General features: G+C 36.7%; 2 protein-coding genes across 2 annotated transcripts; both read right to left on the bottom strand.

Moving 5' to 3' along the window:
• Positions 1–3576: 3576 nt before the first annotated feature.
• On the bottom strand, positions 3577–8013 carry LOC111796910 (TMV resistance protein N). Its single transcript, XM_087124679.1, has 4 exons — positions 7482–8013; positions 5991–7062; positions 5614–5889; positions 3577–5132 (listed from the first exon to the last, which is right to left on the bottom strand). Exons 1-4 carry the CDS (start codon positions 7964–7966, stop codon positions 3588–3590), a joined length of 3378 nt encoding a protein of 1125 aa, XP_086980805.1. The 5' UTR covers positions 7967–8013; the 3' UTR covers positions 3577–3587.
• A 13416-nt stretch (positions 8014–21429) lies between these two features.
• On the bottom strand, positions 21430–25610 carry LOC111796911 (TMV resistance protein N). Its single transcript, XM_087124680.1, has 4 exons — positions 25038–25610; positions 23824–24892; positions 23455–23730; positions 21430–23376 (listed from the first exon to the last, which is right to left on the bottom strand). Exons 1-4 carry the CDS (start codon positions 25517–25519, stop codon positions 21922–21924), a joined length of 3282 nt encoding a protein of 1093 aa, XP_086980806.1. The 5' UTR covers positions 25520–25610; the 3' UTR covers positions 21430–21921.
• Between the last annotated feature and the right edge of the window lie 886 nt (positions 25611–26496).

Genomic DNA, 26496 nt, shown 5'->3' with positions numbered 1-26496 from the left:
TTGCAACTTTACATACTGGATTGTAATATGTTCTTGATTGATCTTAATAAAGAGTGAGAGTGTTTCTCACGAAGAGTTGTGTTCGATAATATGGTATCAGAGCGAGGTTGGTGTAGGTTGTTTGATCTCCTGTAATTCTTCGTATACTCTGTGGTTGCAACTTTATCTGATCTTCCAAATCAGAAATAATGTCTTGAGATTATTAGTGAGTGAGTTTCTTTGAGTTGTGAGTAGACTAAGATTCTGCAAGTTTTGAGTCAAAAAGGCTTGTTTGGTATTACTGATGTATATAACCAACGTGATAGTTGATTTCCAAATCGTTGGAGGAATTAAAAAACTCAACAGCGACAATTACAACACATGGGCAACATACATGATATCCTATCTACAAAGATAGGACCTTTGGGAGGTTTTTGGCGGGAGGGAAACTACGCCACCAGAGGAGGATCCTAATGGCACCTCGTGTAAATGGATAATCAAAGCAGGCGAAACAATTTTTGTCTTGAAGACCACAACTGGAGAAGGAATGTTAGAGCACATTTAGGATGACAAGACACTGAAAGAAGCATGAGACATGTTCGTGATGTTGTTCCCAAAGAAAAATGATACGAGACTACAACTTCTAGAGAACGAGCTGTTATCAATTTCACAACGTGACATGACGATTGCTCAGTATTTCCATAGGGTCAAGTCGATCTATTGGGAGATTACTGAACTAGATCCCAAGTTCATTATTGGAGAAACTCAAATGAAGAGGATCATTATACATGGATTGCGTCTAGAATATAGAAGTTTTGTTATTGTTGTATAAGATGGCCTGCTCAACCATCACTTGTAGAGTTTGAAAATTTGTTAGCCAGCTAAAAAATCATGGCTAAGCAATGAGAGACATCCCATTAAAGTATGAAGAAGAAGCACTTACATAAGTGAAAGTCGGAGTAACAATAAGTCGTCTACCAACGTGGATACACAAATGGTGACAAAGAAATAAGTCACTAAGAAACTGCACAACCTTAGAGAGCTTAGAAAAACGACAACAAGAGTTCTCAAGGAAATAATTTTGAAGGTATTTACTACAATTGCGGGAAGAAGGGCCACTTGTCTAGGGATTGTTGGTCTAGGAAAAAGTCTGTAGAAAGTAATGTGGCAACCTCCAAATAAGAGATGGAGGATGAATGAGATGTAGAGGTACTATGTTCCATAGAAGAAGATAAACTAGCGCTCATGACGATGATGAGAGAGCTTTCAGTTATGAGATGGCTGGATTATTGATTTAGGATGCTTAAACCACATGACTGATGATCAGAGTGGTGCAATGGAAGCAGGGTGGTTCTTGGAGAAGGAAGTATTACAAGACTTGGACAACATTGAAAAAATTCTTCCACAGAAGACCGGGGAGCAAAGTGTACACATTTGCTTAAGTGTTGATGTGCCTAAAGATCCAAGTGACATTGATGTTGGTAGACAAGAAGTGATTCAACCAAACGAACCTAGTGAAAAGTAAATAACACCTCAACAACTTAGACAGTCAGAAAGAATCCAAAAATCAAATCCAAAGTATGTCAATACAACTATTATAGAAGACAAAGTTGAAGAACTAGAGACTTATGAAGAAGCATCACAAAATATTGCTTGGCAGAAGGCAATGGAGGATGAATTTATAGCATTGGAGCAAAATCAAATATGTGAAATCGTGCCAAGACTAGAAGATGTCAAACCCATCTTTTGCAAACCCATCTTTTGCAAGTGGATTTACAAAATAAAGCATCCCCAAGATGAATTGACCGAGAGGTACAAGACTCAACTTGTAGTTTAAGGGTTTTCTCAACAGTATGGACTAGACTATGATTAGTCTAATGGCGAAAATCACTATCGTACATGTTTCTCCAGCACTTGCATTAAGTAAAGATTAAAAATTATGGCAGATGGATGTGAAGAATGATTTCTTGCATAGAGAATGAGATCGGGAGATCTACCTGAACCAACTAAAGGGATTTGAAAATCGAGTTGAAGACATTAGTCGTTACATGCAAAATTCGAAGAAGCCTAATTTAAATGCGACTCGACAGATCTTGCGATATGTCAAAGCTAGCTTGATACCATGATGCTGACTATGTAGAATATCATGATACCCAAAGATCAAGTACTGGGTATGTGTTCAAGCTTGGTTCGGGAACAATTTCTTGGTGTAACAAAAGAAAACCAACATTATCATTGTCAACAACAGAAGCAGAGTATAGAGCAGCGACTGGAGCAACTCAAGAAAGTACAAACTAAAACTCTTAATAGAGGAGTTATACTAGAAAGTTAACTATCAGGTATCACTTCATTGTGACAACCAATCTGTGGTTTATCTAGCAGAAAATTTGAGAGGTTCTGCTAGAACAAAGCATGTAGAGGTGCATTACCATTTTATTAGAGAACATCTTGAAGGAAGAATACGAATGACCAAGTGGCAAACTTGTTTACAAGATGACTGAATACTGACAAATATGAGGGCTTTCGTTGTCAGCTCAACATAGATACTCTGCTTATGTTTGATCTCGTTGTCTATGTATTTTAGGAAAACGATTTAGGTATTTTAGGAAGAATATTTTGATATCTTAGGAATAAATGATTAGATGTTTTAGAAATAAATTATCTAGTCTATTCTATAACTACCCTCCACCCTGCAACGTTTTCATCCCAAGAAATTCAAAGTATAACAGAGTGTAGAAGTTTCTATAGAGTGTCTTATAATCTCTTCTCGATTGATGTTAATAAAGATTGCGAATGTTTCCCACAAAGAGCTGTGTTCAACAAAAGAAATATCAATTAAAACACTTCGACAAAAGTGGTGTAAACTTTTGCATAAACATGAATTCGTTCTCCATTTTGGACGTTGAAGTTATGGATTTGGTCTCTTTGTGCATGATTCAAGTATTTTTTTTTTTCAATTTTCGAATCAAACATCGGAATTATTTATAGGGGAATTATATAGTACAACAACTTTTGGGGAACTTTTTTTTGAAAAATATAAAAAAGAATAGTTACGACCCAAAGGTAGCGAAATTCCTTGTCGGGTAAGCTTCGACCCGCACGAAAGGCGTAACGATTTGGACACTGTCTCAGAGAGAGGCTCGGTGAAATAGGCATGTCTGTGAAGATGCGGACTACCTGCACCTAGATAGAAAGACCCTATGAAGCTTCACTGTTCCTGAGATTGGCTTTGGGCCTTTCCTGCGCAACTTAGGTGGACGGCGAACAAGGCCCCTTCCGAGGGGCCCGAAAAGAAAAACATAGAATGTATTCGTATGATCAGATAATCAAACTAACTCAAATAATAAAGGTTGAATTTGGTTAGATTTTTTTTTAGTTTAGGTTGGATTGAATGTTTGGAAAACTCGAAAAATTTGCGTTAATTCGAAAGTTGACCATTTTTTTTTGGTTAAGTCAACCTAACCAGCCCGAAAATAGGGTTACAACCCAACCTAACAAATATTAGTGATGAGGTGTGACTTATGAAATTTTAATTATTAATGTAACATATATGGTAGATAAGAAAATGATATTAAATGATATTACAAAGGGTTATGGTAAATAATCTATCAATACTTCAATAGTGACTTCATTCTGTTCTTTACAATAATATACGAAGCATACCTTTTCATGGCTTCACTCTCTTCTTCCATGTTTATCAAACCAACTCCACACTTTTTTAGTTCGACATTTGGGATAACAGTTTGATTGTAATTAAATTGGAGCAAGAATCGAAACTCAATCTCTTTACAGTTGCGAATCTTTCTTGTAAGAGTCGTAGTTCGAGGCAAGACGAACATCCAAATGTGGTCTAACTTCTTCATCCCTGAAACATTGAATGCACCAACAATAAGATCTCCATTGTTCAAATTTGGGTCGTTACGGTTTTTTCCAGTCACCGATGCAAAAATAGTGAAGGGAACATCGAGGATGTCTTTTTTGTTGCTCGGTCCACAAATGACACAGAGTGCAAAGCGAAGCATGTTGGCGTTTGGTGCATCATGATCCCACTCGACGCATATCGAAGATCCCATTTTTTTCGTTGTGAACCAATCGGGGATCTCGCTCCCGGGAACCAAAATGTTGAAGGGTCCTTTTCGAAAGAGCATCTTTTGCATCCAAGAAGTGATCAATTTATGGAGCTCTTTGTTGTCAACCCATTGGAAGCAATTCATAAGATTCATTTCTATCATGAAATATGAATGGTCAACTTTTGAAATGTCTAGAAAATCTTTCAATGAAATGCAGCCCTTTGACATCAACCTTAAGATCCTTGGTGGTAGCTTTGGGAAATGAAGAAGCTTTTCGCACTCGTTTACGTTCAATCTTTTCAAGTTATGGAGTCGAGAAATGCTCGTAGGAAGACGAGAGAAATTATTTCGAGACAAATTCAGATGCACCAACGACACCAAACACTCGATCCCTTCCGGGACTTCCTCAAGCTTGCAATCACTCAAATTTAGCCTTGTAAGAGAGTACAAACCAGCCAGTGATGGGATCCCAAAAATGCCACTTGTTGGAGCTTTGCATAACCAAAGAATAATCTTTCTAAAGATATTGTCTCGGTCGTCCGTTCTTCGTGCCGTTCGTCTCACGTCGAACTCCACCGTTTCGACGTCCCCCCGCTTTCGTTTTCTATTTCCAAGCTTCGAACATCCCGAAAGATTTAAGCTTTTGAGAGATGTGATCTTATCCAACGCATTTGAAATGTTGATAAGATTTTTGCAATTGGTTAAGCTCAACACGGTTAGGTGATCCAAGATGGCTATTGATGAAGGTAGGCTTGATATGGAGGTTCCATCCAAATGGAGTTCGAGTAATATACTTGTGTTGCCTGAAAATTCTGGGATCTTCTTGAGCTTTGAACAGCCAGAGAGAATCAAAATTTCAAGAGCCTTGATGTTAATTTGGGGTGGAAAATTGGTGAGATTGATGCAATCTTTCAAACTCAAAAAGGTGAGTTTTTTTGCAGTGAAAATTGTTGGATGAATATTGACCAAACTTGTGCAACCTTCAAGCTCTAATCTTGTGAGATTTGGAATAGTTTCAAAGTTTGGAGTTTTGGATAACTTCGGTGAATGATTGAGTTTGATATACTTTAGCTCCTCCAAATGCTGTCAAAGAGTAAAGATTGATATCAATTTAACTAAACCCACCGCTAGAAGATTTGTTTTAGGCTTTGCCTTTCGGGCTTCCCCTCAACGTTTTTAAAATGGGTCTGGTAGGGAGATGTTTCCACACCCTTATAAAGAGAGTTTCATTCTCCTCCTCAACCGATGTGGGATCTACAATCCACCTCCTTCCGAGGCCTAGCGTTCTTACTAGCACACCGCCTTGTGTCTACCCCCTTCGAAGAATAGCCTCTTCGTTGACACATCGCTCGGTGTCTGGCTCTAATACCATTTGTAATGGCTCACACCCACTACTAACAGATATTGTCCTCTTTGGGATTTCCTTTTCGGGCTTCCCCTCAAGGTTTTTAAAACGCGTCTGCTAGGAGAGGTTTCCACACCCTTATAAAAGGTATTTTGTTTTCCTCCTCAACCGATGTGAAATCTCAAAATACATATAATACATATAATATAAGATTGTTACCTTTTCTCCATGCCAAAATTGCTTCAAATTGCTGTGGCACATGTGAAGCTTAATAAGCTTACATTCTTCAGAATTCAATAGCAAAATCTCCAAGGGATATCCTTTCCACTTCAAATATCTTAACTCACTTGGAATGCAATATTCCAACTCATTTTTCAGCCTCACATTGTGAAAATTAAGCAGCCTTAGTTGGTGCATTCTTGAGAACGAAATTGGAAACTCCATAACGTTTCTTGTCGACTTGAACAATATGCTTTCGACCGATGCTTCTCCAACCTGAATTCACAAAATACCAAATTAAGTTAATGATTTTTCAATGTTTTTAGGAATTTAGAAAGTAAACCCTAGACCCTAAATAGACTGACAATATATCTTACCATGCTTTTAATATCTTTCTGGCGCCATAATCGATCTTGAATAGGTTTATGACGAACAATTTTTCGACCCATTTCTTGCAATAAATCATGCATCATCAATTTATTGTGATACGAGAGAGTTAAGAGAGATTTTTGAATGAGAAGTTCAACCCTTATTTTGGCATGGAAACCACAACCATTTAGAATCTCTTCTACAAGCTCTTTTCTCTTCCCTTTGAAGAAGCAAGCTAGGTCTAGAAATATCTCTTTCTCCCACTCATCCAACCCATCATAACTCACTTTAAGACACTTAAAAACTTTGTCATGAATATTCCCACCTCCTTTAAGCTCCTCTATCACATACTTCCACACCTTCAAATCTTTGTTTCTTAGAGATGATCCCAATAATTTGAGTGCAAGAGGGTGGCCTCCCACAATCTTGACAATGTTCTTGGAGTGTTCTAAGCAATCTTGTTTTGGACAAGCACTCAAATTAAGGAGTTGAAGGGCTTCCTCGTTTGTAAGTTCTACCATTTTGAACATTCTTTTCACTTCAAACTCGTTTGAAAGTAAATCTGCATTTCTTGTTGTGATGATGATTCTACTGCCATTTCCAAAAGAGTTTTTGTTTGGAATCAATCCCATGATTTGGTCTGAACAATTCACGTCATCTAGGACAAGAAGAATCTTTTTTTGAAACACCGCTTGGTTTATCATAGCAATGCCTTCTTCAACGTCTCCAATGTCTTTGTTTTCAATTGAAAACATCCTTGAAAGGAGTTGGCTTTGTAAATATGGAAGACCAGAGGTTTCAAATTTCTCTTGAACGTTGGAGACGAAGCAATGAGCTTCGAATTTGTCGCGAATTCGCTCGTAACAAACCCTAGCTAATGTCGTCTTACCAATGCCACCCATTCCATGAATTCCTACCCATATCACATCCTCATCTGAGTTCGGGTTCAAAAGAGAAGAAAGTTTGGTTAGTTTAGAATTGATTCCAACTAGTTGGTGTTCTTGAATGACTCTCAAGGTCGGTTTGATTCTCTTCCATAGAACCGTCGTGATTTCTTCGATGACTTTTGATTCATGTGTCCTAAGCCCAAGAGAATGGAGCACAAGTAAATAAGTAGTGTTATAGTAAATCATAATATACCTTGATTAGTAATTATAGCTAATCAATAAGTGAGTATAGCTTAATGGTAATTAAAATGTACTACCTATCTTCACATCTTGATTCAAATCTTCCCATCCCATTTATTATTAAAAAAAAAAAAGAAAAATGACACTATCATATAAATAAGGGTGCGCACGGGTTTAGTTGGATTCAAAAAAATCTTTTGGACCAACCCGAAATGACACTACCATATAATTTTTTATGAACTCGATTAAACATCATACTTGTAAACTTTACCAACGATCGACAATACTTAACCTTTGTTAAATTTTGAAAAGAAATTATATTTATAGTAACAATTTCAATTATAATTAATGAAGAATGAAATTGTTTGTTACCAAGGTTCCAAAAGCCAAGCCTTGAGGTTGGCGAGCTTTGTAAGAAGGTGCCTCCATTTTTGGATGTTGGGGTTATGTTCTCCAAATCTGTGTTGATGTTTAGCAAAAGCTTCAGCAAATGTTCCTGTCTGGTTCCGAACATGAGAAGGATCCACTTTATAAAAGATGGGCAACACCAGCATCCCAAGCTGGTCGTGGCATTCAAAGATCTTATTCAGCTCCTCAAGGCACCACCTCGAAGAAGCGTAGTTTTCTGAGACCACAACGAGCGCGATTCTCGACGCTTCAATGGCAGTGGAGAGATCGGAAGAAATGTCGGTGCCTTCTTCGATCTCGTCTTCGTCTCTGAAGGTGGAGATTCCTTTGTGTATTAAGGCTTTGTAGAGATGGTCGGTGAAGCCGCCGCGGGTGTCTTCCCCTCTGAAGCTCAAGAACACATTGTATTTCCATTTACCAATTGAAGAAGAAGAAGAAGAAAGCATCATGGGTTTGGTCTAATCTGATCCGAACAGCCTTCAAACCAAATGTGTGGTGTGTGAGACTTGTTTCTAAAGGGCCTTTAATAATTCAACTCGCTTTCCCTTCCCTACTTGTCCTTATTTCATTTATGAGGAAATTATTAAAAGAGCAATGACCGATACTACCCTAAAGTCTACCAAAAATAAATACAACTACCATGTTCAAGTTCCATGGTCTTTAATGCAATATCGTCATCAAACGTACAAGGGTGTCTTGTCTCTACCTAAAATATAAAAGTAACACATGACTTGAGTATTTTAAGTAAGTGGTTCCACTATTAGGGTTACATAATGCACACATATAATATAAATAAGACTTATCATTTAAAACGTATTCTCTTAGGCGACTTTCCAATCTGGGTCATCGAATGTGTATTTACTTTTCTACACACGACCTAGACGTGCGAATATAGACCCAAAAGGCGGTTTGTACACCTCCTGGGCCTGGTCAGGCTAGCGTCTCTGACACCAGATCATTGATTCTCCAAAAGGAGATCCTAGATTAACCAAGATTTTAGATCAACTTACGGCAAAACCAATTGACAGTTTCTCTAAATCATCTAACGATAGATTGTTATGCCAAGGGCGACTATGCGTGCCAGCGATGGAAGAGCTAAAAAATGAGATATTAATCGAAGAACATAACTCCCCGTTTTCTATGTATTCAGGTGGCAATAAGATGTATCAGGATTTGAAAGAACATTTTTTGTGGTGTGGCATGAAGGACATAACATAATTTGTAAGTAAGTGTCTTATTTGTCGGTAGGTCAAGGCATCTAGATAAAGAATGGGAGGAGTAATGCAACCCTTAAGAGAATATAGTTATGGATTTATAGTAGGACTACCCATTCAAGGAATATACTCTAATGAGTAAATTGTAGATAGGTTGACTAAGTCAGCACATTTCCTGTCTGGTACAACCATCTTTAAAATGGACAATAGGGTACAATTATACATGAGTAAAATAGTTAGGCTGCATGGAATTCTAACGTGTAGTGGTTGTAGCATTTGGAACTCAGAAATAGTTAGAATTTCGAATATACATCAAGGCACCGTATAAATGTGTAGTGGTTGTAGCCGTTCAAAGGAAGTGTCACCCTCGTACCATAAACATTGAATGCGGAAGACTTCATCTAAATTCCATAAAACATAACCTTTATCTTAAAACACAGCCATGGACTTACGTGTTTCGAAAACATCTTTAAAATGACACAACAAAAGACTAAATAAAAATAAATAAGCGTTTAAGTTAAAAACATCCTATTCTAGTCTAAGTCTAAGAAAATAAATACCACTATCCTATGCATGTGCCATGGTCTCGAGTTGCGATGCCATCGTCAGCTGTACAGGAATGCCTTGCCTTAACCTGAAAAATGTAGTAGCACATGACTTGAGTATATAAAGAAATACTCAGTAAGTGACCCCACTATTGGGGTTAAATGCAACAATCACATGCAAATGAGATGATGGGACCTATCTTTCAATCTGTCTTCCTACGATGCTGTTCTAACGAGTAAATTTGGACGTGTACCATATACTCTACACACAGCCCATACATGCGAGTATGGGCTCACCAGTCAGTTCGCACACCGCTGGGCCACTTTCCTTGTCCGGCGAGCATACTCTAGAAGCTCCTTAGGCCGGACACTTGTTAGAATTAGTCACCGTCACGGCAGCGCTATGCAAACATAACGATCGTTGTCCTGCTATTGGATGTACGCGTCCGTACCCTCGTGATGGAATAGGGGTATCCCCCAAATGCATGAGCACACATAATGCATGAGGTCCCCAATATTTCTACTTTTATCATTAATGAATATAATCCCGCTATCATCTTTCATGCTTAACATGTCATTTCTCATTTTCAGTCTACGTATCAGACATAATCCTAACGGGGTTACATTTCATTTCATTTGTCGTGATATCATGTCATTCATAACATGCTGTATACATACAATTTAGAAAACATAACATAACGCTCCATGGTTTTAACATGTCATTTCATAATGTGCAATTCATACAACAATTACCTCAATGGTTATGTTTTACCTTGCATGGAATGTGAATGTAAATGATGTATTGATGATGTTTTAATTTACTGAGGTTGTTACTGTGAATGGTAGCTATAGTTTTAGTAAGCTACTAAATGTTAGTGTATGCGTGAAAATGATTTTGCTAAGCAAGATCATATGTTTTAGTTAGACGTCTCGAACATAGATAAACTACACAGAGTTATGACCATAGAGATGGGAAGGAATGTATCGTATACTAAAGAGTAAGTAGTTTCAGATGAAATAAAAATGAATCAGGAAGCTTGATAGATGTAAATAACTTATAGTATACTATAGATATTAAAAGTGGTAGTATCGAAAGAAAATTTTGTCACTATGAAGTATATAAATATGAAATTAATGTATCGGTATAAAAAAATAAAAAGTAAGTGATTTGGGCTGAGTTAAGATCATAAAAGTTTAAACCATTGTATACTTAAATTGATTGGTAAATGACATAATTGTCTTTAATGGAAGCTTTGTAAGTAATGAGATGTTAGAAAACTTTCCTGACTTAATACGAATTGAAAATAATAATAATAATAATAAAAAAAAAAGAACAACCGCACGTATGAAAACTATGAGGTGATTTAAAAGTATTGAGCCATAGTTTGGATGAGGGGTTACGATCATGGTCAAAATTTTAGAGGCATATGGAGAAGGATTACAGTTTGAGGTTGTCAAGATACCTTAAATTTAAGAAACCAGGATTTAAAATGGACTTGGGTGATGGATACACTAGGATTACAGAGGGAGGATTTAAAATGGACTTGAGTGATGGATACACTAGGATTACAGAGGGAGGACATTGTCTCTGAATCAACTAGAAGGTTGGGTAATTCTCGTTAGAAGAATTTGATTACGTAAAAATAGTTAGAGAGTATTTAGTAGGTATTTAGTTTAAATATTTTATAAGATTTGTTTACTATCTTTGTTTTTGGTTAGTTTCTATTTATGTTATTTGTAAAATTTGTAAAGCTATAAAAACCTATTCAATAATATAATCACTTCAAACTTTAATTGTTTATGTTTATGGCTTAGTTATGTCAAAACCTAACAATTGGGATCAGAGCCGCAATGTTTGAGTGATCAAATAGAGAGAGTACGAGTGAAGACAAAATTCTAGTGAAGATCCCTCACTTAGATGGTCACTATGATCATTGGAGTGAGCTGATGGAAGATTTGCTCAGAGCATAGGGTTTATGGAGTGTGGTGGAGATTGGTTTCTCAGAACCAGAGGAAGGAATATGCTAACTGAGGCACAAAAGGGCCACCTTGATGATGCTAGACTCAAAGATCGCCACGTGAAGCATTACCTCTTCCAGGCAATTGATCGTACTATCTTTGAAAAAATCTTGGATCGTCGCACAACCAAGATTGTTTGGGATTCAATGAAGCGAAAATTTGGTGGATACCAAAAAGTGAAGAAATCTCTTCTTAATGCATTAAGGAGTGAATTTGAAAATTTGGTGGATACCAAAAGGTGAAGAAATCTCTTCTTAATGCATTAAGGAGTGAATTTGAGATCCTATAGATGAAGAAGGATGAAAGTATCACAGATTATTTTGCAAGAGTGATGATAATCTCCAAGATGAGAGGCAATGGAGAAGATATGCCAGACAAGAAAATTGTAGAAAAAATTATGTGTACCCTGACTGAAAAATTTACTTATGTTGTAATATCCATTGAAGAATCCAAAGATACTGATAACGTGTCTATTGATGAATTACAAAGTTCATTAGTGGTGCATGAACAAAAATTTTGAAGATCCAGCATTAATGGAGAGGAGCAAGTTCTAAAAGTCGAAAGACGAACGAAAATAAGTAATAGAGGAAGAGGAACTTACAGGGGCAGGGACGCGGAAGAGGAAGATCAGCTTTGAACAAAGCAACTGTTTCATGTTATAGGTGTCATGACTTAGGTCATTTTCTGAACAAAAATTTTGAAGATCCAGCATTAATGGAGAGGAGCAAGTTCTAAAAGTCGAAAGACGAACGAAAATAAGTAATTGAGGAAGAGGAACTTACAGGGGCAGAGGACGCGGGAGAGGAAGATCAGCTTTGAACAAAGCAACTGTTTCATGTTATAGGTGTCATGACTTAGGTCATTTTCTGAACAAAATTTTTGAAGATCCAGCATTAATGGAGAGGAGCAAGTTCTAAAAGTCGAAAGACGAACGAAAATAAGTAATAGAGGAAGAGGAACTTACAGGGGCAGAGGACGCGGAAGAGGAAGATCAACTTTGAACAAAGCAACTGTTTCATGTTATAGGTGTCATGACTTAGGTCATTTTCAATATAAATGTCCAAACATGAATAAGGAATTGAATTATGTAGAGCTGGAAGAAGAGGATGAAATGTTGTTAATGGCTCATATGGAAAGACATGAAGTAAAAAGGAGTTGCTTGGTTCTTAGATTCTGGTTGCTCAAATCATATGTGTAAGTGAAGGTATGTTTTCAAGCATAGACAAGACATTTTCCTACATTGTCGAACTTGGAAATAATACAAGTATGAAAGTTATGGGAAAGGGTGTAGTGAAATTAACTTTGCATGGTGTTCGTTGCACTATTAGTAATGTGTATTGGGTACCTGAACTAAAAAATAATCTCTGGAGTGTTGGACAACTACAAGAAAAAGGAGTAGCAGTGTTGTTTAAAGATGGTGTATGTAGCATTTATCTGACGCAATATCTACCACTCAAAAGTGTGCATAGATATGAAAATATTATTACTCAACGAAAGAATACAGATTTAAGAATGAGAAAAAGAATTGGAATCGAATGTTCAATCTTCATTGATATCCACAACCTTTAAATAGGATACAAGATACTAAATAATATCTACCAGGAAAATATAAACTAACTAAATCTACTACTATTCAAATTCAACTGATTACGAATATCTAAGATATATTTCCTAACTAATATATTCTTCAAGATTACGAATATCATATATTCCATAACTTTCAACTGATTACGAATATCTAAGATATATTTCCTAACTAATATATCTTCTTCAAGATTACGAATATCATATATTCCATAACTAATTCAAACTAAAATAAGTTGCACTAAATTCTGACAGCCTCCCTTAGTGCAAGCTTATTTCGTAATAACTCCGAGAGCCTTTACGAAAAACTTCAAACTTCACTTTCACAAGTATCTTAGTAAATATGTCTGCAACTTGCTCGTTAGTATGTATTTCCTACAATTCAACATCCTGCGTTAACACTTTCTCTTGAACAAAACAATCTACGAAGAATTTCTTCCAGCTAGGCTTGCGTATGGACTTCTTAGGCATGCTACCACCTGAATAAGACTTTGACACATCATGTTCAATGATTTCCTTCTTAATAAGTTCCACATCACAGCGATTCAATCGGGTAATCTTCTGAAAAGATCTAATTTTGAGAGCATTTGACAGTTCCGGTCTCAAAATAGTATTCTCTCCAATGGTCTTAAACTTTGAGGCTTCAACAACTATAAAAGCTCCTTCACCATTTGAGTCCACGTAAAGTCCACCCAAAATATACAAAGCATCTACATGGCCAAGCTTCAAGTCGATTGCCTTCTGAAACACCTCAATTGCTCGCTCATCTTCCCTCATTGCATGCAAAGCGGATGGCAAATCACAGTGAGCATCAACATCATCTGGTTTCATGAATATGACCTCTTCCAAGGCCTTAACGGCAGGATCTAAATTACTGATATGACCCTCTAATGATTGAATCTGAGCTTTTGATTGCTCCAATTCTAATGACAAAGAGTAATAATTCATCTCAACTTGTGCAGACTCAGCATACTCCATACACTGGTGAATTACATCACTGGCAGACTGCAAAAGCTCTTGATCTGCAGAAGCTTTATATCCTTGGTCAAGGTCCAAGTCATCCTTACTATGATCACCAAAGGCATGCTTGAGCTTTTGAGCAAGGGACTCATCTTCAGCTACCCAACCATCATGCTCATCACAAGCACTGTCACCGTTGTCACTAGATGCATAGTCCTGACTTAATAGGGTGTCGAATCGATCAACCAAAAGCCGCCGAGTTCGTGGCTTATCAACATTATCTTCCACATGGTCAACATCTGCATCCTAAAAAATGTCGTCGGCAAAAGATTTGTTATTAACAATATTCTGGCTTCCTGTTACCTTCTCAGAATCCTTAGCCACACTAAACTTATTATCCATTGAACCATCCTCCCCTTCTTCACATAAATTTACCTGAACTACAAATCCTCCTCCAAGTCCTCAACATCAGAACCAAATCGTGATAAATCATCATCATCAAGCAGTGCAGCTATTTCTGGGTCAGGCTGGGGCGGAGCATCAGTAGCCGAATCCTGCGAATTGGTAGTTTGATCTAAATTCTCCAAGATGAGGAAATCGTCAGTTTGGTTAATATGGCCTGGCTTTCCGCAATGATCACACACCACTTTCGCCTGACAATCTCGTTTAAAGTGGCCTGGTTTTCCACACCTGTAACAAGCTTTGAATGGCTTCTTTGACGACTCCTCACTTCTTAATTGATTCCCATCGCTAGATGAAGGCTTTGAATGAAAATTATGTCTCCTTTGATCTTTGACATACAACACATCTTCTGACTTTCGGGAAGACTCGTTACTGCTAGTCATTTGCTTAATCAAGGCTTCCTGATTGGAAAGAAGATTCTCCCGTTCAATTACTGTAGGCTGATTTGCCCACCCTTGTATTGAGGAAACAAAGGGCATAAACTCTTTCCGTAATCCACGAATAAGATAACGCCGTAATAGAGCCTCACTCACTGGCTCCTCAGCATCTAATTCTGAAATTTCAGAACATAGATTTTTCACTTTCAAAAAATATTCTTCAACAGAAAAATTACCTTGCGTTACCATAGCTAGTTCATTCTCTACAAATTGCAGTCGAGCGGTATTTTTCTTAGTGAACAACTTTTGAAGTGTATCCCATACTTGCTTTGGTGACTTTAAATCACGAACATGATCAATATACTCCTTGCTAATCGAAGTTCGCAAGGTAAATAAGGCTTTTCCGCATTTGATCTTCCATTGTCGGCGTAATTCTGCATTCTGTGGAGTATCTGCTGGAATGTCTGTGTCATCACCTTCAATTAAATCCCACAAATCTTGCCCTTGTAGATGAGCTTCCATGCATAACTTCCAATAACTATAGTTATTGCCAACCAGCTTTTCCATAGCTATACCCATAGAAGCACTCCCACTATTCATCTCGTTGAGTAATAATATTAAACCGTACCAACTTGGCTCTGATACCAACTGACGCAATATCTACCACTCAAAAGTGTGCATAGATATGAAAATATTATTACTCAACGAAAGAATACAGATTTAAGAATGAGAAAAAGAATTGGGATCGAATGTTCAATCTTCATTGATATTCACAACCTTTAAATAGGATACAAGATACTAAATAATATCTGCCAGGAAAATATAAACTAACTAAATCTACTACTATTCAAATTCAACTGATTACGAATATCTAAGATATATTGCCTAACTAATATATTCTTCAATATTACGAATATCATATATTCCATAACTAATTCAAACTAAAATAAGTTGCACTAAATTCTGACATTATCATCCACAAAAAGGAAAAATAGCAGAGTCAATTATGAGCGCAAATCAGCTGTTTATTTGTCGTACTAAGCATATACCACAACAAATGAAGAAATATGCCTCCAAGTTTCAAATACGGATCAGTCAACACTTTGGCACCATCGTTATGGTCATCTCGGCTACAAAGGCTTGTGCACCTTGAAACACAAAAATATGGTAAAAGGTCTGCCGCAAATTGTAGCTCCAAACACCACCTGTGAGGCATGTATGAAAGGCAAGCAACATCGGACTCCATTTCCAAAAATGGGTAAATGGAGAGCAATGAAAAAATTGGACTGGGGGAAATATTGAAATTGATAAGAACACAGCGGAAGGAGGAGAAATCACAGAGGAAACGACTGAACCGGTTGCTGAAACAATTGAACCAGTTGCTGAAAATAATTTTTGAGTAACTGTTGCACCAGATTTGACAATAATGGAGGGGAGAAATCGACATACACCTATATGGTTAACAGATTATAATTATGGTGAAGGCTTATCTGAAGAGGATGAAGAAAATATGGCACACTTAATGATTTCAGATCCTGTGAATTTTGAGGAAGCTGACAAAAGACCAAAATGGAGATTGGGTATGGATGAAGAAATCAAATCCATGGAATTGATTGTAAATACAAAGCAAGATTGGTTGTAAAAGGCTACACACAAAAGCATGGAATTGATTATACGGAAGTGTACGCACATGTGGTCAGAATGGATACTGTGAGAATGATCATTGCTTTTGCCGCCCAAAAAGGTTGGAAACTCTATCAGTTAGATGTCAAATCAGCTTTTTTTATATGATAGTTAATAGAAGATATTTTTGTTGAACAACCAAAAGGCTATGAGAAAAAGGAAAGTGAAGAGATGGTGTACAAACTCAAAAAGGCTCTCTACGGATTAAAACAAGCATCTAGAACCTGGTTTAGTCGAATAGAATTCTACTTCATCAGGGAAGGATTCAAAAGCAGTTCCAATGAGCAGACATTCTTCATCAAGAGGAAGGGAGGTAAAATCTTATTGTAAGCATTTATGTTGATGATCTTTTATTTAGTGGAGACGATGAAGAATTATTGGAGAAGTTTAAACGTTCCATGAAGAAAGAGTTTGATATGACTGACTTAGGTCAGATGAAAATTTTTCTTGGAATAGAGGTAATACAAAGATTAGATGGTATTTTTATATGTCAAAGAAAGTATGCTGATGAAGTTTTAAAGAACAATGTAATGCAATGTAGAGAACAATGTAATGCAAGAAACTAGTAAAACTATTGATCGTGTAATCATCATGAAAAAAAAATATAGTGAGGATTTTGGAATTAAGATTGAGTAAATTTGCCAACCTTATTGTTCAAATGAACATTTATTTCAATGAAGCGCCTGAGCCACCAACCTACTACATGAATTATGTTGCACATGAAATTTTAGGAAAATGCTCATTATGACATGATAATGTTATGTACAAAATTTGTTGACCATTAGGTTGTGATAACGGGCTAAACCAAGTATAGATGTAAAATGACTAAAATGCCCCTATAATTATGTATTGATGAGCCGTATGTCATGGTGTAAAGGGATTCCACAAAGTTACAAGGCCATTGGAATACGTTCAAGAATTAAACAAAGATTTAGGGTGACAAATGACCAAAAGACCCTTATAAAAATTATATGAAGTTTTCCAGATCCTAGAAGTCTCAAAATACTAGGAAAATTTATATGAGACTCATTTACAATATTAAGAGTAAGTATGAAGATTTTGAAGAATTAAAACAATTCTGGAGTATGAATCAAAATTTAAAATAGGTAACTATCACGCAAGACACTTAAACAGAAATTAAAGTTTCTATGAATACCAAGTGATAGACTGACGAAAGTTTTATGCATGCAAAAAAAAGTTTTATGACTCATAAGGATTAGGGTATACTTATTAAGAATTTGTCCTTAATGATATTTCAACACTTAACAAACAACTTTTAGAAGAAGGACCCGAATTATTCCAAGATTAAAACACTTCCGGGATGAAAGTTTCTTTTAGACCTGTATGATGTAATAGCAATAATAATAATAATAATAATAATAATAATAATAAACAAAAACTAATCATAATTATATAAAAAATCGTTAATAAAATCATAATAATAAATAAATTAACAAAAAAATGATTACTTAAAAAACGAAAAATCTTATCCACTCCTCTCCACCAACCTCCCGTCCCAACCTCATTAGATTTTGGTCTGTTTTTACAGTAAATCGAATTCTTTTTGCTTCGTAGTTAGTTTACAAGAAATAAAGTTAGAATCAGATTTTCTTTCGTTTATCCAATATTTTACTAGATCGAATCCAATTAATTATATTTCTGCTAGAGTTATAGGAAATACGTTAGAATTTGGCAGTTCTAGCAAATTTGTAAGACGAGAGGTCAAACAATTAATTAAAATTGGCTAAGAGAATGAAAATCTATTTACTGAAAATAATTATAGAGAGGGAAGATTGAGAAAAGATTTGGTGAACATAATTTAAAAATAAAAACAAATGGCAAGAAAATAGAAAATAAGATATGAAAATATCTTTTTATATATATATATATATATATATATATATATATATATATATATATATATATATATGTATATATTAACGAAAAAGAAAAAGATAAGGCCATTCCATTTCGACAAAAGACCCACACTCAAGTTAGTTCCATAGCTTTGGGTCCGCTATCCGATCATGATTTTCCTACCCCCAGAGGGAAAAGTCCTTCCCTTTCTGGCCGGTTGTAGGCGAGGACGACTCCAAATACCCGGGGATTCGTTATAGTCTCTCCTGTGATAATCCAACCAACTCCCCCTGAATTGGTTATTCCTAAACGAGTCATGAAGGGTATAACGAACCGACCTTGTCTCCACATTGGATCAAGACTAGGATCAGAGGGATAAAAAACAAAGGGCTATATATATATATAACATTTCAAGACTTTTAACCATGGACAATTAGAGAATAATTTTATAGAATTCAAACTTGAAACTGATGTCATGGGCTTACATAGATTAAATTGAATTTCATAGGTTGATGGTCTAGGAAGTCGCCACGGGTGTCTTCACCTCTGAAGCTCGAGAACACATTGAATTTCTATTTACCAGTTAAACCAGAAGAAGAAGAAGAAAGCATCATGGGTTTGGTCTGATCTGCTCAGCCTTCAAACCAAATGTGTGTGCTGTGTGAGACTTCTTTCTAAAGGGGCTTTGATAATTCAACTAGCTTTCCCTTCCCTTACCTACTTGTACTTATTTCATTTATGGGGAGAAAAAAGATAAAGTACATTAGAATAAAACCGAGAAAAGTATTCAAAGCGCAACGACCGACACTATCTTAAAGTCAACAAAAAATAAATACAACTATCCTATGTAGGTTTCATGGTTTTTAATGCATTGTCGTCGTCAATCGTACAAGGGTGTCTTGCCTTTACCTAAAATATAAAAGTAGTACATGACTTGAGTATTTCAAGAAATACTACGTAATTGACCCCACTATTGGGGTTACAGAATGTACACATATAATATGAATGAGACTTATCATTTAAAACAGTATTCTCTTAGGCAACTTTCCAATCTGGGTCATCGAATGTGTATTTACTATTCTACACACGACCTAGACGTGCGAATATGGACCCAAAAGGCAGTTTGTACACCTCCTGGGCCTCATACTGGTCGGGCTAGCGTCTCTGACACCAGATCATTGATTCTCCAAAAGGAGATCCTAGATTAACCAAGATTTTAGATCAACTTACGGCAAAACCAGCCGACGGTTTCTCTAAATCATCTAATGGTGGATTGTTATGCCAAAGGCGACTATGCGTGCCAGCGATGGAAGAGCTAAAAAATGAGATATTAATCGAAGCACATAACTCCCCATTTGCTATGTATTCAGGTGACAATAAGATGTATCAGGATTTGAAAGAACATTTTTTGTGGTGTAGCATGGAGGACATAACATAATTTGTAAGCAAGTGTCTTATTTGCCAGTAGGTCAAGACATCTAGATAAAGAATGGGAGGAGTAATGCAACCCTTAAGCACCACCGAGTGAACATGGGAGAATATAGTTATGGATTTTATAGCAGGACTACCCACGACATTGAAGGGATATGGGTAATTGTAGACAGGTTGACCAAGTCAGCACCTTTAGGCAGAATGGAATTCTAACATGTAATGGTTGTAGCATTTGGAACCTAGAAATAGGTTAGAATTTCGAATATACATTAAGGCACCGTATCAATGTGTAGTGGTTGTAGCAGTTCAAAGGAAGTGTCACTGTCGTCGTTGGTAGAAGAAATGGCGAGAAGAAACGGTTGCCAAAAAACAGATCTGTGAGGGAGAAAGAAAGCCAACGAGATTCGGGTGAAGGAGAAGGATCCACGACCCATGCTTGTGACCCGCTTCGGCCCAACCCATAAGCGTATGACCCACGACCAAATATGCGTGTCGACCTGAGACTCGGGCCTCGATTTGAGTGTTCTACCTAATGTATATTAGATGTTAAGTCTCATCAATGCATTAATTGTCTCCTACAAAAGATAATAATAACCACACGCTTCTAACCTTTGAGGTTTCTTATGATAATCTTTCTTTAACTTCATATTAAAATGATAAATAATCTGTTTGCATATCATAAATATGAATGTATCAAACCTTCTATTCATAAATCTAATGGTTAAATTCATTTTAAAAAGATGTACTTTTTTGTAACGACTCGAAATTTTTTACTTAATTTAAGGTTATACATATCATAAATATGAATGCGGAAATACTTCATTTAAACTTTTATAAAACATAACATTCAGCTTAAAACATAGTCATGCACTTACGTGTTTTGAAAACATCTTTAAAATGACACAACAAAAGACTAAATAAAATAAATAAACGTTAAATTAAAAACATCCTATTCTAGCCTAAGATTAAGATAATAAATGCGACTACCCTATGCATGTGTCATGGTCTCGAGTTGTGATGTCGTCGTTAGCCGTACAGGAATGCCTTGCCTTAACTTGAAATAGAGGTAGTAGGTGACTTAAGTATTTTAAGAAATACTCAGTAAGTGACCCCACTATCGGGGTTAAATGTAAGAACATGCGAATGCAATGACGGGACCTATCATATCAGTCTATTTTTCCTACAATACTATCTTAATGGGCAGCTTGGATATGTACCATATACTCTACACACAGCCTATACGTACGAGTATGGGCTCACCAGATAGTTTGCACACCGCTGGACCCCTTTTCTTGTCGGACGAGCCTGCTCTGATAGCTCTTCTTTTGCTGACACCCATTAAAATTAGTAACCGTCATGGCAGTATTATGTAAAACATAATGATATTTCGCCTGCCTAGTGGATGTACGCGTGGATGTACGCGTCCGTACCCTCGTGACGGAATAGGGGTATCCTCCAATGCATGAGCACATATAATGCATGAAGTCCCAACATTTTCCATTTTCATTATCATTTAATACAACACCACTAGCGTTTTGTACATATCATATCGTTCTTTGTATCATTTCACATATCGTTCATCATTCATATCATATCATATCGTTTCTCATTCTTCAATTCTTATATCATATATAATTCTAACGGGGTTATATTTCATGCCATTTATCGTGATTTCATGTCATTCATATCATGCTGTATACACACAATTTAGGAGACGTAATATAACGGTCCATGCTTTTAACATAACATTTCATCATCTACATATCATACCGCAACATATTGCATCACAATATATCATCTCATAAACATGTCAATTTATCACATATCTCGTACCGTAACATATTTCATATCATTTTCATATCGTATAACAACAAAATATATATATCATAATCATATCATATCGTAAACACTTCGTGGTCATATCATTCCCTAACTTATCATAGTCTTAACGTTCTTATACCTATCACAGTCATGTCGTTGCATAAACGTACCTTAGTCATATCATCACAGGAACGTATCCTAATGCTATCGTTCTATCAATCTATCACACACCTATCCCTTTCTACCCATAACTTAACTCTGTTCTTTTATCAATCTCTCATATCCATAGCACTTCGGTAGGTAACCTAACCTTAACATTTGATGAACGTATCTCACTCCTATCATTACATTTCCTTTGTTCCAAAAAGCTCTCTCCCCTCAAGTTTTTCCTTTGGCTCTTGTACTTGTTTTGACATAATATAATTGGGATCGTCGGTCAAATCCTCATCGGTCAACCCAACAAAACATACTGTTTCATGACCTCACTCTCTTCTTCCACATTTATCAAACCAACTCCACACTTTTTTATTTTGACACTTTTTGTAAATGTGGATGAGAAATGAAACTCAATTTCTTTACCTGTACTGTTGTGAATCTTTCTCATAATGTTTTGAGGCACACTAAACATCCAAATGTGGTCTAACTTAATCCCTATAAAAGAGAAGAAACCAACTCCAAGATCTTCTTTGTATGGGTCCTTACTGTCTGCTACATTCACACATGTAAAAATTCTCCAGCAAAAATGGGTGGTGCCATTGTTGTTGCTTGGTCCAAAAACGACACAGAGCGCAAAGCAACCCGTGTTCGCATTCGGTGCGTCATTGTCCCACTTGACGCATATCGAAGATCCTACTTTTGTGGTCGTGAACCAATCTGGAATGTCGCTCATAGGAACTATGATGCTGAATTTTGGTTTTCCGAAGAACATGTTGTGCATCCAAGAAGTGATCAATTTAGGGAACCATTTGTTGTCAGTCCATTGGAAACAGTTCTGAAGATTCACCCTTAACATCGGAACTGAAGGGTCAAGTTTTGAAATGTCTAGAAAATCTTTCAATGAAATGCAGCCCTTTGACATCACCCTTAAGATCCTTGGCGGTAGATTTGGGAAATGAAGAAGCTTTTCACATTGGTTTATGTTCAATCTTCTCAACTTATGGAGTCCAGAAATGGTTGTTGGAAGACGAGAGAAGTTATTGCCAGACAAGTTCAGATATTCCAACGACACCAAACACTCAATCCCTTCTGGGACTTCCTCAAGCTTGCAATCACTCAAATTTAGGCTTGTAAGAGAGTTCAAACCCGCCAGTGATGGAATCCCAGAAATGCCACTTCTTGGAGCTTTGCATAACCAAAGCAAAATCTTTCTAAACATATTGTCTCCATCGTCCGTTCTTCGTGTGGTTCGTCTCACGTCCAGCTCCACCGTTTCAACGTCGCCCCGCTTTCGTTTTCTATTTCCGAGCTTTGAACATGTCATCTTATCCAAGGCATTTGAAATGTTGATAAGATTTTTGCAATTGCTTAGGCTCAACCATGTTAGATGATCCAAGCTTGCTATTGATGAAGGTAGGCTTGATATAGAGGTGCCATCCAAATTGAGTTTCAGTAATCTATTTGTGTTGCCTGAAAATTCTGGGATCTTCTTCACCTTTGAACACCCAGAGAGAATCAAAACTTCAAGAGCCTTCATGTAAATTTGGGGTGGAAGATTGGTGAGATTGATGCAATCTTTCAGACTCAAAAAAGTGAGTTTTTCTGCACTGAAAATTGTTGGATGAATATTGACCAAACTTGTGCAACCTACCAGCTCTAATCTTGTGAGATTTGGAATAGTTTCAAAGTTTGGAGTTTTGGACAACTTCTGAGAATGGTTGAGTTTGATATACTTCAGCTTCTCCAAATGCTGTCAAAGAGTAAAGATTGATATCAATTTAACACGAGAACAACTTTTATGAGTACACATATAGTATGAGATTGGTACCTTTTCTCCATGCCAAAATTGCTTCAAATTGCTGTGGCACATGTGAAGCACAATAAGCTTATATTCTTCAGAATTGAATACCAAAGTCTTCAAGGGATATCCTTTCCACTTCAAATATCTTAACTCACTTGGAATGCAATAATCTAACTCATTTTTCAGCCTCACATTGTGAAAATTAAGCAGCCTTAGTTCGTGCATTCTTGAGAACGAATTTGGAAACTCCACGACGTTTTTTGTCGACTTGAATAATATGCTTTCGACCGATGATTCTCTAACCTGAATTCACATCACACCAAATCAAGCTAATGATTTTTCAATATTTTTAAGAATTTAGAAAGTCACTCCAAACAGACCGACAATATACCTTACCATGTTTTTAATATCCTTCTGACGCCATAGTCGATCTTGAATAGGTTTACGACGAATAATTTTTCGACCCATTTCTTGCAACAAATCATGCATCCTCAACTTATTGTTACGGGAAAGAGTTAAGAGAGATTTTTGAATGAGACGATCAACCCTTGTTTTAGCATGGAAACCACAATCATGTAAAATCTCTTCTACAAGCTTTTTTCTCTTCCCCTTGAAGAAGCAAGCAACGTCTAGAAATATCTCTTTCTCCCACTCATCCAATCCATCATAACTCACTTTAAGACACTTAAAAACTTTTTCATGAATACTCCCACCTCCTTGAAGCTCTTCTATCACATACTCCCACACACTCAAATCTTTGTTTCTTAGAGATGATCCCAATAATTTGAGTGCAAGAGGGTGGCCTCCCACAATCTTGACAATGTTCTTGGAGTGTTCTAAGCAATTTGGTTTTAGACTTGCACTCAAATTAAGGAGTTCAAGGGCTTCTTCGTTGGTAAGTTCTTCCAATTCAAACATTCTTTTCACTTCGAACTCGTTTGATAGTAAATCTGCATTTCTTGTTGTGATGATAATTCTACTGCCATTTCCAAAAGAGTCTTTGTTTGGAATCAATCCCATGATTTGGTCTGAACAATTCACATTATCTAAGACAAGAAAAATCTTTTTTCGAAAAACCGCTTGGTTTATCATAGCAATACCTTCTTCAACATCTTTGTTGTTGTTTTCAATTGAAAACATCCTTGAAAGGAGTTGACTTTGTAAATATGGAAGACCATTGGTTTCAAAGTTCTCTTGAATATTGGAGATGAAGCAATGAGCTTCAAATTCGTCGCGAATTCGCTCGTAACAAACCCTAGCTAATGTCGTCTTACCAATGCCACCCATTCCATGAATTCCTACCCATATCACATCCTCATCCGAGTTCGGGTTCAAAAGAGAAGAAAGTTTGGTTAGTTTAGAATTGATTCCAACTAGTTGGTGTTCTTGAGTGACTTTCAAGGTCGGTTTGATTCTCTTCCATAGAACCGTTGTGATTTCTTCGATGAATTCTGATTCATATGTCCTAATCCCAAGAGAATGGAGCACAAGTACATAAGTAGGGTTATAGTAAATCATAATATACATTGATTAGTAATTATACTTATCCTAACAATATCAATTATAATTAATGAAGAAGACACCAAAAAATGGATGAAATTGTTTGTTACCAAGGTTCCAAAAGCCAAGCCTTGAGGTTGGCGAGCTTTGTAAGAAGGTGCCTCCATTTTTGGATGTTGGGGTTATGTTCTCCAAATCTGTGTTGATGTTTAGCAAAAGCTTCAGCAAATGTTCCTGTCTGGTTCCGAACATGAGAAGGATCCACTTTATAAAAGATGGGCAACACCAGCATCCCAAGCTGGTCGTGGCATTCAAAGATCTTATTCAGCTCCTCAAGGCACCACCTCGAAGAAGCGTAGTTTTCTGAGACCACAACGAGCGCGATTCTCGACGCTTCAATGGCAGTGGAGAGATCGGAAGAAATGTCGGTGCCTTCTTCGATGTCGTCTTCGTCTCTGAAGGTGGAGATTCCTTTGTGTATTAAGGCTTTGTAGAGATGGTCGGTGAAGCCGCCGCGGGTGTCTTCCCCTCTGAAGCTCAAGAACACATTGTATTTCCATTTACCATTTGAAGAAGAAGAAGAAAGCATCATGGGTTTGGTCTGATCTGCTCAGCCTTCAAACCAAATGTGTTGTGTTTGAGACTCGCTTTCCCTTCCCTACTAATCCTTCTTTCATTCCAAACGTGTCTAGCCTTCACTTGAACTATATAAGAATAGTATGTGCGTTAAGAATGATGCTCTATACCATGTTAAGAATGAAGAACAGAAATAGGATCGAAAGTCCGAGAAACATAGGTGGGATCGAAAGTTCAATATTTATTAATGTTAACAACATTTAAATAGGATAACAGATACGAACTAAATCTTAGAAATAAGACAAAAATATTCGAAAATAGGATAAAATATATCAAATATACTATTAACCCAAATCGTGAAAATAAAGAAAAAAATCTTAATGGATTACAACTATAGACAATATATTCCAATAATGTGACTCCACTGTTGGGGTTAGGGAATGCATGCATACAATATGAATAGGACCCATCATTTAAGATCGTATTCACTTAGGCGACTTTTCAATCCGGGTCGTCAGATGTATATATTTACTACTCTACATACAGTCCATACGTGTGAATATGGACCCATAAGGTGGTTTATACACCTCCTGGGACTCGTACCGGTTAGGCTAGCATCTCTAGTGCTATTGCTGGATGCCTAGAAGGAACATGATGAACATGTATGCATTCGTATTCATTTTAAGGGAAAATATTCCGATGCATGTGACATATATTTATGCATGAGGTCCCAATATTTTTACGGAATTATATCATTGAAGACATCCCTCTCTATCTTTATTATATTTCATTTATACTATAGTGTTCCAAACATGTGAACACGTTGAATTTCCATTTACCAGTTGAACCAAAAGAAGAAAGCAGCCTTTGGATTTGGTGTGGTGTGTGAGAATTCAACACGCTTTTCCTTCCCTACTTGTCCTTTTTCTATTATTTGATTTATGGAAAAAAATAAATTTATTTATTTATTTATATCTATAAACTTACTTAAAT

This window comes from Cucurbita pepo, chromosome 6, assembly GCF_057944985.1.
Source record: "Cucurbita pepo subsp. pepo isolate OVF chromosome 6, ASM5794498v1, whole genome shotgun sequence".
Taxonomy (NCBI): Eukaryota; Viridiplantae; Streptophyta; class Magnoliopsida; order Cucurbitales; family Cucurbitaceae; genus Cucurbita; species Cucurbita pepo.
This window is presented reverse-complemented; position numbering and strand designations above follow the sequence as displayed.

Excerpts from the sequence above, each read along its gene's own strand:
- LOC111796910 (XM_087124679.1), bottom strand. The coding sequence starts at position 7,966 with ATGATGCTTTCTTCTTCTTCTTCTTCAATTGGTAAATGGAAATACAAT. Across the intron at positions 7,063-7,481 it reads GCTTGGCTTTTGGAACCTTG|GACACATGAATCAAAAGTCA; the intron begins GTAACAAACAAT and ends TCTTGGGCTTAG. Across the intron at positions 5,890-5,990 it reads AGAAAGATATTAAAAGCATG|GTTGGAGAAGCATCGGTCGA; the intron begins GTAAGATATATT and ends TTGTGAATTCAG.
- LOC111796911 (XM_087124680.1), bottom strand. The coding sequence starts at position 25,519 with ATGATGCTTTCTTCTTCTTCTTCAAATGGTAAATGGAAATACAATGTG. Across the intron at positions 24,893-25,037 it reads GCTTGGCTTTTGGAACCTTG|GACATATGAATCAGAATTCA; the intron begins GTAACAAACAAT and ends TCTTGGGATTAG. Across the intron at positions 23,377-23,454 it reads AATTTTGGCATGGAGAAAAG|CATTTGGAGAAGCTGAAGTA; the intron begins GTACCAATCTCA and ends ACTCTTTGACAG.